An 11,304-nucleotide genomic window follows, 5' to 3' on the forward strand; every position below is an offset into this window, starting at 1 on the left:
GAGCGGGTGAGTGAGCGAGTGACCGTGTGAGCGAGAGACAGTCCCATCGGTGAGCTCCTCCGGCAGGCGGACAAGTGCTGCGTTGGCTGGGTCCTGTAGCCCGCATGTCCAGCCACCGCATGGCCAAGCAGCTGCTGTTTGGCTGGAGAGGGCTAAACGGGCGCGGCACGAGCTGCAGAAGAGGTGGAGCTGATGGGTGAGTGGGTGGGTGAGTGAGTGAGTGGCACGGGCTAGAGAAGAGATGGAGCTGATGGGTGAGTGAGTGGTGAGTGGGTGGGTGAGTGTGTGAGTGGATGACTGAGTGGGTGGCACGGGCTAGAGAAGAGATGGAGCTGATGGATGAGTGGGTGAGTGGTGAGTGAGTGGGTGAGTGGGTGAATGAGTGAGTGGTGAGTGAGTGGGTGAATGAGTGACCGGTGAGTGAGTGGGTGAGTGAGTGAGTAAGTGAGTGGTGAGTGGTGAGTGAGTGAGTGGGTGTGTGAGTGAGTGGCACGGGCTAGAGAAGAGATGGAGCTGATGGGTGAGTGGGTGGGTGAGTGAGTGAGTGGCACGGGCTAGAGAAGAGATGGAGCTGATGGGTGAGTGAGTGGTGAGTGGGTGAGTGAGTGGGTGAGTGGGTGAGTGAGTGAGTGGCACGTGCTAGAGAAGAGATGGAGCTGATGGGTGAGTGAGTTAGTGAGTGAGTGGGTGAGTGAGTGAGTTAGTGAGCGAGTGGGTGAGTGAGTGGGTGAGTGAGTGAGTGGGTGAGTGAGTGGGTGAGTGGGTGAGTGAGTGGGTGAGTTAGTGAGTGAGTGAGTGGGTGAGTGGGTGAGTGAGTGAGTGGGTGAGTGAGTGAGTGAGTGGCACGGGCTAGAGAAGAGATGGAGCTGATGGGTGAGTAAGTGAGTGAGTGGTGAGTGGGTGCGTGAGTAGGTGAGTGAGTGAGTGGGTGAGTGAGTGGGTGAATGAGTGACCGGTGAGTGAGTGGGTGAGTGAGTGAGTAAGTGAGTGGTGAGTGGTGAGTGAGTGAGTGGGTGTGTGAGTGAGTGGCACGGGCTAGAGAAGAGATGGAGCTGATGGATGAGTGGGTGGGTGGGTGAGTGGCACGGGCTAGAGAAGAGATGGAGCTGATGGGTGAGTGAGTGAGTTAGTGGGTGAGTGAGTGGGTGAGTGGGTGAGTGGGTGAGTGAGTGAGTGAGTGGCACGTGCTAGAGAAGAGATGGAGCTGATGGATGAGTGGGTGGGTGGGTGAGTGGCAAGTGCTAGAGAAGAGATGGAGGTGATGGGTGAGTGAGTGAGTGAGTGGTGAGTGGGTGAGTGAGTGGGTGAGTGGGTGAGTGAGTGAGTGAGTGGGTGAGTGAGTGAGTGGCACGTGCTAGAGAAGAGATGGAGCTGATGGGTGAGTGAGTGAGTTAGTGAGTGAGTTGGTGCGTGAGTGAGTGGGTGAGTGGGTGAGTGGGTGAGTGAGTGAGTGAGTGGGTGAGTGAGTGAGTGGCACGGGCTAGAGAAGAGATGGAGCTGATGGGTGAGTGGGTGGGTGGGTGGGTGAGTGGCACGTGCTAGAGAAGAGATGGAGCTGATGGGTGAGTGAGTGAGTTAGTGATGAGTGGGTGAGTGGGTGAGTGAGTGAGTGGCACGGGCTAGAGAAGAGATGGAGCTGATGGATGAGTGGGTGAGTGAGTGGCACGGGCTAGAGAAGAAATGGAGCTGATGGATGAGTAAGTGAGTGAGTGAGTGGTGAGTGGGTGCGTGAGTGGGTGAGTGAGTGGGTGAGTGAGTGGGTGAGTGGGTGAGTGAGTGAGTGGGTGAGTGAGTGAGTGGCACGGGCTAGAGAAGTGATGGAGCTGATGGGTGAGTGGGTGAGTAGCACGGGCTAGAGAAGAGATGGAGCTGATGGGTGAGTGGGTGAGTAAGTGGCACGGGCTAGAGAAGTGATGGAGCTGATGGGTGAGTGGGTGAGTTAGTGAGTGAGTGAGTGGGTGAGTGGGTGAGTGAGTGAGTGGGTGGCCTGGAGAGACTCGTGGCGGCCATCAGTGACAGCGTGGTGAGTGGTGGTGAGTGGTGAGTGGGTGAGTGAATGAGTGAGTGAGTGGTGAGTGAGTGAGTGAGTGGCGAGTGGGTGAGTGAGTGAGTGGGTGAGTGAGTGAGTGAGTGGCGAGTGGGTGAGTGAGTGAGTGGGTGAGTGAGTGGTGAGTGAGTGGGTGAGTGAGTGGGTGAGTGAGTGAGTGGGTGAGTGAGTGGTGAGTGAGTGGGTGAGTGAGTGAGTGGCACAAGCTAGAGCAGAGATGAACTCTACGGAGGAGGAGGAGGCTCGTGCAGAACGCTACTGTACAGTACCAGGCTTGGTGCACCTTGAGGCTACTGGTCAGTTGAACGCAGTGGAGTGACACTCACAACAACGAGCAGAGAGACCGGCGACTAAAACGCGAGAGAGAAAGTCGGGGCATCGACGAGCAAATGTGATGCGTTGGTCAGTCATATCGGTGTGTTGTGGTAGTGGTTGTGGTGTTTGTGTGGTTGTGGTGTCTCTGTGGTTGTGGTGGTGGTGTGGTTGTGGTGTCTGTGTGGTAGTGGTGTCTCTGTGGCAGAGGTGTGGACTCGAGTCATGTGACTTGGACTCGAGTCAGACTCGAGTCATGAATTTGATGACTTCAGACTCGACTTGGACTTGCATAACAATGACTTTGTCCCACCTCTGCTCTGTGGTTGTGGTAGTGGTTGTGGTGTCTGTGTGGTAGTGGTTGTGGTGTTTGTGTGGTTGTGGTGTCTCTGTGGTTGTGGTTGTGGTGTCTGTGTGGTAGTGGTTGTGGTGTCTGTGTGGTAGTGGTTGTGGTAGTGGTTGTGGTAGTGGTTGTCATTGTGGTGTCTGTGTGGGTGTGGTTGTGGTGTTTGTGCGGTTGTGGTTGTGGTGTCTGTGTGGTCATCAGTGCGGTGTCTCTGTAGTTGCGGTGTCTCTGTGGTCACGGTGTCTCTGTGGTTGTGATGTCTCTCTAGTTGTGGTGTCTGTGTGGTTGTAGTTGTGGTGTCTCTGTGGTTGTGGTGACGATGTCTTTGTGGTTGTGGTCGCGGTGTCTCTGCGGTGTCTCTGCGGTCTCCTGTGCCGCGTCTTCACTGCAGGAACTTGAGTCCCACCACGCAGGTGACCCAGTAGACGGCGTTGAAGGCGAGGAACGCCGCGGGGAACACGAAACGCGCCTTCACGTCCACCATCACCGCCTGCCGGAGGTAGCGCTCCTCAAGGTCGGACATAGACTCCTGCGGCCACGGGGGTGGGATCAGCAGGAGGAGAAGGAGGAGGGGGAAGGATGGTCACGGTTTTTTTGGAGCGGAAATCGTGAAAATTTCAAATTTCCCAGCTCGTGTTTTATTTTTATTTATCTCTCTCGGTCTTTTCGCTTCTCTCGTTTCTATAGGGCGAAGGGGTTTCTCTCGCTGTTCTTTGGGGTTATCTGTGATGTTGTGTTTATTTTTGGTCACCGGATCAATGAATGCTGTCTTCGCTCGGCAAAGTTTTCAATAAATCGAATTCATGAACCTGATGTGATTTTTCGAATCCTTCATATTAAGTTCGCTTGCTTGCTTGCTTAGGACCGTGCAAATCTTTCGGTCGTTTTTTAACCCACTTCCCGTGATCCAATCGAGCTGGCATTTTGCACACAGACTCGTTGTGCGTGACAATTAATGTTCGTGAAATTTTTCCCCCAAAATTTTACACTTTTTAGGACAAAAAATATTATGTTTCATTACCAATTGCTTAATGGTGCAATGCAATCATCTGACCCATAGGTGGCAGCCATCTCAAGCCAGAGGACGAGAGGACTCTAGCCGCCACGCATATAAAGGATTTATAGTGAAAAAAATTGTTTTTACGGGTTATACTTGTTTGGTTGTTACACTTTTTTTTATCTACGCTCAGACACCAACAACTACTCCAAAAAATGTGTATTTTCCCCCCCCAAAAAATGCGTTGACGACTTGATTCAACTTCTTATATTTGAAGACGTACTCCCATCAGAAACCGCTGAGTTTTAAGATTCCGTTCCTTTTTTTTATTAGAAAGAATAAAAATCGAATCAACTTCATAGTCTACGGAGGGGAGCTCTCCTATCCTTTACTTTTTTCGAATTAGTCAGATTTGAACGTCTTAAAATGCGGATTGTTTTCGTTCAAAACCGCTTGAATCCGAAATATCTTTAAAAGAATCAAAGGCAGAACCCAGTGGTTCTCGCATGAATTGTATCTGCTGTTTAACGCTCTGTCAAACGAAAAAAAAACGACAATCTTTACATTTTTAACATTTTTTGAATGATACCACGTGCACAACATATCTATGAGGCACTTCAAATCGAAATGTGGGGTGGGCCTTAAAATCAAAGGGCTGCACCACTAACGGATCACGGCCTGATTCTACCGGGCCTTGCGCTGTGGGGAACAACCCAGCGATCGTACGGCCTACCGGCATTTCAACAATGTCCTGACAGAGCCTGATTCTACCGGGCCTTGCACTGCGGGGAACATCCCAGCGGTAGCACGGCCTACCGGCATTTCAACAATATCCTTACAGAGCCTGATTCTACCGGGCCTTGAGCTGTGGGGAACAACCCAGCGGTAGTACGGCCTACCGGCATTTCAACAACGCCCTTACAGAGACTGATTCTACCGGGCCTTGCACTGCGGGGAACATCCCAGCGATAGCACGGCTTACCGGCATTTCAACAATGTCCTGACAGAGCCTGATTCTACCGGGCCTTGCGCTGCGGGGAACAACCCAGCGATAGTACGGCCTACCGGCATTTCAACAATGTCCTGACAGAGCCTGATTCTACCAGGCTGTGCACTGCGGGGAACAACCCAGCAATAGCACGGCCTACCGGCATTTCAACAATATCCTTACAGAGCCTGATTCTACCGGGCCTTGCACTGCGGGGAACATCCCAGCGATAGCACGGCCTACCGGCATTTCAACAATGCCCTGAGAGAGCCTGATTCTACCAGGCCTCGCACTGCAGAGAACAACCAGCGGTAGCACGGCCTACCGGCATTTCAACCGCCCCCCCCCCCTGCCCGGCCACACTTGTCCGTCGTGCCGGAGAGCCGACGTCCAGCGCCATGAAGCGTGAGGATCCAGTACCTTCAGGAGGTTCATTTTCGTAAAAAAAGAAATCCGCTTGGCGGTTTGGACGACCGAATGAACGAACGAACGAATGAGTTCCCCGCACCCCCCACCTCCCCCCGGCCCCGGACGTCACCTTGCTGTTCTTGATGACCTTGGGGTCCCTGAACCTGCGCGCCGTGGCCTGGACCAGCGCGTACTCCACCAGCACGGCGATGAGGAAGATGAGGCACGTGTCCATCCACACGTCCATCGCGGTCGTGTACGTCACCTTCACGCCAAGGAAGAAAGGGTATCCCCCACTCCCAACCCCCCACCACCCCCTTCCTTACCCCCCTCCCTCCTCCCGCCCTGTAGCCTTCGCATCACCGAAACTAAACGATTTTTAGTTCTAGATTTGAAGCTTTCGTGACTGCAAGTATTCATATTCTTAGGTTTTTTCGGTAAAGTCACGTAGGTAAAAAAAAATCTAAATTAATAAAAGTTAAATAAAATAAAAATCACGACGTTTCGGAGACAACACAAGCTTCCGTCTTCAGGTGGAACCGTCACAGCCACGACAGCTGTATCAAGTAAATGAGAGGTTACAAGAGCTACCACTCCGTATATATAATGGTTGGAGAGGGGAAGGCCCAAGTACGGCACACTTTTTATTCATATGGTAAGGTGAGGCTTAAGAGGCTGAGCCTTTGTTATGGAGAGGTACGGTTTGTGACTAAGCCTGGCTTACATAACAATAGTGTGAAAAAAGAAACAACTAAACATGGTAAAACAAGCCTGGCTGTCTATCAATAACCTGTAATAGTTGTCTGTCAAATAAGATGGTCCAAATAAGTGTAGTTAAATCTTTTTTGCATGGTTAATCACATCTTTCCAATGATTACTCAGTTTGTAACCATCATCACGGTTAAAATTATGTCTGTGTTTGTATTTTATTTTATTTTACTTTTATTAATTTTGATTTTTTTACCTACGTGACTTTACCGAAAAAACCTAAGAATACGATTTTTAGTATTCGTAAGAAAAGTTTTCTGGGTCAGATCGCGTAAGTATAAATGTTGCGTGGCAACCCTCCACCACCCGATGCAGCCAATTAGTAAGGGATTTGTCACGTAGACAAAACGCCAAATAGTTACGAGTGTAGTGGCATAGCGCCAGCGGCTGGCGACAAAGGGTAACTGCGGTTTACGGCAGTACTCACGTCAGCAGGCCACAATCGACACGATGATGCTGGATGTAATTACCAGCGAAACGTCGTACAACTCAAAAATTGTAAATGTTGTGGATTCACTCTTCAACACACCGGTGGGCTAAAGTAGTGAACTATTTATTATTTTGTCAACGTGACACATTTTTTGCTGATTGGCCGTGTCGGGTGGTGGAGGGTTACGACACATTTATAAATAACGCGATCCAACCCAAAAACGTTTATTATGAATAATATTGGTCGCGAAAGCCTCACAAGTGTTAAACTTCTTGGTTCTTTCGGTAAAGTCACGTAGAAGGGAAGTAATAAAATAATAAAAATAAAACATAATAAAATAATATAATAATATAATAAAATAATATAATATTTTATTTTATTATGTTTTATTTTTATTATTTTATTACTTCCCTTCTACGTGACTTTACCGAAAGAACCAAGAAGATGAATCCCTGCAGTCACGAAAGCTTTTAAACGTGTTAAACTGATGAGAAGGGGAAAGGTCACAGAAGGGGCCCATCGGCAAGCCCCGGGAACCCGCCAGAAGGTTCCAGAAAGGGGGCGTGTCCGGGGGCGGAGCTAGGCGATGCTGGGAGTAAAAGAGGGGGCCCTGAGAAGGAGCTCAAGGCTGTTGCCGGAAGTTGGATCCCTATCGTGCCGCTCAAGCCCATCGTCGTCGCCACGACCATCATGAAATTCATAATCACCACCACCATCGTCACCACCATCACCATCGTCACCACAATCACCACCACCATCAAGATCACCAGGACCACCTCTACCACCATCATCACCGCCATCATCACCACTTCCCCTCGACATCAGGAGAAGTGGAGAACGATGTCAACCCCAGCTGCAAGCGATGATGAAATTCTCGCTTGCAACTTCCATCAGCTAGCTGAGACCAGGCCACTAAGGGTTTGAATGGGGTCCTGGGTGTACACCCACCACCGGAGTGGAGGAATGGCAGGCGCATCTTACAGATGACTAGTCGATGGTCAGTGGGCAGATCAGCTCCACGGTAGGTCCTGGTGTCAAGGACATGGGCCCGCATCCGCTGTTCCATCGCTAAGTAGTCCCGCAGATGTTCTTGCTTGGACCCGGCATGCATCCATGATGTTGTGTGGATTCGCCGATGCCGGAACAGCGTGTTGGTAATTACAAGCCCATAGGCCTCCTACCGTTGTTATTGAACTGATCTGGCCCATGCCTTCCAATCACTCCAGACCAGGTTCCAGCATCATGACCAACTCGGGCATTGAAGTCGCCCAACAAGATGACTCTATCCCGAGGGGCCACTTTAGCCAGCACCTGTGACAAGAGATCACAGAAGGGATCTGACTTATCAGCCTTGCCTGCATCCCTCCACGGATGTTCGTCTTCTGTGGAGGAATAAGTAACAACAACCCCCACTCCTCGCCTCTGGTTGATGGGAAGGCGAGCCCAAAGTAGCCTGGGGCTTAGAGCTTCCCACACCTCACCACCACACTCCCACGCCCCCTTCATTCTTTTGTTCAAAAGAAGAGCCACTCCCTGTTGTTTAGAAGTCTCCTGCCCTGAGTAGAGGACTGTCCACTTCTCATGGTGGCAGGAGCCAGTGCCGTTCCACCGGACCTCCTAAATGCCACAGAGATCTAGGAGTGGCAGCCTCTCCTCCGCAGTGAGCATTCAAACATTCCACGTGGCCACCCGCAGTTTTTTTTTGTTGTTTCTCGAGGAGCCCCGAGGGTAAGGATTAAGTCTCTTGGCTCTACCAAATGGGGTTCATCAAGGAGACGTCATAGATGCCTGTCCCTCCGAGGCTTCCAGCACAAGCTTAATTAGATATTTTTGGCGTAGTATTTGTGGTAATCAATTGAAGGTGGTGGGGTTAACCTGCCCCTCGCACCCATCTACAGCCCCCATTTGGCCGCTGTGGTGGCTACAAATGCCCTGAAGGGAAAGGCCAATTGGAATTGACCCTCTCCCCCATGGCACTGCCCACCACAGCGTTGTCGTCCGGCACCAGCGAAGAGGTAGGGGGTTGTTTTTGCCGGACATCACCACCACCTCCACCACCACCACCACCACCATCACCACCTCCACCACCACCACCACCACCTCCGCCATCACCACCACCACCATCACCACCACCTCCACTTACACCACCACCTCCACCACCACCTCCAATTACACCACCACCTCCACCTCCACCACCACGCCCACCATCTCCACCACCACCTCCACCACCACGCCCACCATCACCACCACCACCACGCCAACCACCACCTCCACCACCACCTCCAATTACACCACCTCCACCACTATCATCACCACCACCTCCACCACCTCTACCACTTCCATCACCTCCACCACCTCCACCACCACCACTACCATCATCACCACCACCTCCACCACCTCCACCACTTCCACCACCTCCACCACCTCCACCACCACCTCCACCACCATCACCACCTTCACCTCCACTTCTACCACCACCACCATCACCACCACCATCACCACCACCTCCACTTACACAACCACCACCATCATCACCACCACCTCCACCACCTCCACTACCTCCACCACTTCCACCACCTCCACCACCTCCACCACCACCTCCACCACCATCACCACCTTCACCTCCACTTCTACCACCACCACCATCACCACCACCATCACCACCACCTCCACTTACACAACCACCACCATCATCACCACCACCTCCACCACCTCCACCACCTCCATCACTTCCACCACCTCCACCACCTCCACCACCACCACCTACACCACCATCACCACTTCCAATTCCACCACCACCACCATCACCACCACCACTTCCACTTCCACCACCTCCACCACCTCCACCACCACCACTTCCACCACCTCCACCACCTCCACCTCCACCACCATCACCACCACCACTTCCACTTCCACCACATCCACCACCACGCACCTTGGGCAGCATGGCTCGCGAGCCCGTGCTCTTGGTGATCATGCTGAGGATGGTGCTGGTGCCGATGCCGACGCGTGCCGGGGCCGGCTCCTTGTTGATCCAGAACGAGAGCCACGAGACCATGACGAGCAGTAGGCTGGGCACGTAGAGCTGCGTCACGTAGTAGCCCATCTGCCGGCTCAGCGTGAACGTCGCTTTCAGGCACGGGAACATGCCTGCGGTAGGGTGAGTGGGTGGGTGAGTGGGCGGGTGAGTGGGTGAGAGGGTGGGTGGGTGAGTTGGTGTATGGGGGGGTTGGTGAGCGGGTGGGTGGGTGGGTGGATGGGGGGGTTGGTGAGCGGGTGGGTGAGTGGGTGGGTGGATGGGGGGGTTGGTGAGTGAGCGGGTGGGTGGGTGAGTGGGTGGGTGGGTAAGTGAGTGAGTGAGTGGGTGAGTGGGTGGGTGGGTGAGTGGGTGGGTGAGTGGGTGGGTGAGTGGGTGGGTGAGTGGGTGGGTGAGTGGGTGGGTGGATGAGTGGGTGGGTGAGTGGGTGGGTGGATGGGTAAGTTGTTGGTGGGTGGGTGAGTAGGTGGGTGGGTGGGTGAGTGGGTGGGTGGGTGAGTGGGTGGATGGGTGAGTTAGTGGGTGGGTAGGGGGGTTGGTGGGTGAGCGGGTGGGTGGGTGAGTGGGTGGGTGGGTGTGTGGGTGGTTAAGTGAGTGGGTGAGCAGGTTGGTGGGTGAGTTGGTGGGTGAGTGGGTGGGTGGGTGAGCAGGTGGATGGGTGGGTGATTGAGTGGGTGGGTGGGTGGGTGGGGCGGTGGGTGGGTGAGTGAGCGGGTGGGTGGGTGAGTGGGTGGGTGGGTGAGCGGGTGAGTGAGTGGGTGGGTGGGTGGGGGGGTGGGTGAGTGAGTGGGTGGGTGAGTCGGTGGGTGATTGAGTGGGTGGGTTTTAGGGTGAGTGAGTGAGTAGGTGGGTGGGTGGATGAATGATTGAGTGAGTGGGTGTGTGAGGGAGTGGGTGAGTGAGTGGATAGGTGGGTGGGTGTATGAGTGAGGAAGTTAACATCTCCGAGCCACCGCGATGATGACGATGAGTGATAGAGAGAAACACAGACTCCAAATCTACAGCATCGGCAGGGTCGGGCTCGAACCCACAACCTCCTGCGCACCAGGCGAGGTAGTCAACATCTCTCAGTGTCTGAGATTGAACCCACGACCTCCTGTGTACCAGGCGAGGTAGTCAACATCTCTCAGTGTCTGGGATTGAACCCACGACTTCCTGCGCACCAGGCGAGGTAGTCAACATCTCTCAGTGTCTGGGATTGAACCCACGACCTCCTGTGTACCAGGCGAGGTAGTCAACATCTCTCAGTATCTGGGATTGAACCCACGACCTCCTGCGTACCAGGCGAGGTAGTCAACATCTCTCAGTGTGTGGGATAGAACCCACGACCTCCTGCGTACCAGGCGAGGTAGTCAACATCTCTCAGGGTCTGGGATTGAACCCACGACCTCCTGCGTACCAGGCGAGGTAGTCAACATCTCTCAGTGTCTGGGATTGAACCCACGACCTCCTGCGTACCAGGCGAGGTAGTCAACGTCTGCTGACCACCCACGTGGTACCTGTACAGGTTCCACGTGACACCTGTGCAGGCCCCACGTGACACCTGTGCAGACCCCACGTGACACCTGTACAGACCCCACGTGACACCTGTACAGGCCCCACGTGGTACCTGTACAGACCCCACGTGACACCTGTACAGGCCCCACATGACACCTGTGCAGACCCCACGTGACACCTGTACAGACCCCACGTGACACCTGTACAGGCTCCACGTGACACCTGTACAGGCTCCACGTGGTACCTGTACAGACCCCACGTGACACCTGTACAGGCCCCACGTGACACCTGTGCAGGCACCACGTGGTACCTGTGCGGTAGGTCTCCGCGCAGTCCTCCAGGGTGATGTTGTGATCCAGCGCAAAGTGGGGGATGCTGAGTCCGTCCGCCACCACCACCGCCTGCTCCAGCCTCCAGCGGAGCAGCATGTCTCGCTCCGTGTAGCTAGCTGGAGCGGGGGGGGGGCGGGGGGGG

At 53.6% G+C, this 11,304-nt stretch overlaps 1 protein-coding gene across 1 annotated transcript in view; it reads right to left on the minus strand.

Annotated features, from left to right (window-relative positions):
- Positions 1-3,050: 3,050 nt before the first annotated feature.
- Positions 3,051-11,304, minus strand: part of LOC133339571 (glycine receptor subunit alphaZ1-like) — an 18,904-nt gene continuing 10,650 nt past the window's right edge. Inside the window, exons 2-5 of the mRNA XM_061547682.1 lie at positions 11,141-11,278; positions 9,232-9,446; positions 5,229-5,363; positions 3,051-3,234 (exon numbers count right to left, since the gene is read on the minus strand). Coding sequence (XP_061403666.1) covers positions 3,088-3,234; positions 5,229-5,363; positions 9,232-9,446; positions 11,141-11,278 — 635 coding nt within the window. The 3' untranslated portion in view covers positions 3,051-3,087. The remainder of the gene's footprint in view (positions 3,235-5,228; positions 5,364-9,231; positions 9,447-11,140; positions 11,279-11,304) is intronic.

Source organism: Lethenteron reissneri, unplaced genomic scaffold (assembly GCF_015708825.2).
Source record: "Lethenteron reissneri isolate LAM-NWPU_2019-01 unplaced genomic scaffold, ASM1570882v1 scaffold_1915, whole genome shotgun sequence".
Taxonomy (NCBI): Eukaryota; Metazoa; Chordata; class Hyperoartia; order Petromyzontiformes; family Petromyzontidae; genus Lethenteron; species Lethenteron reissneri.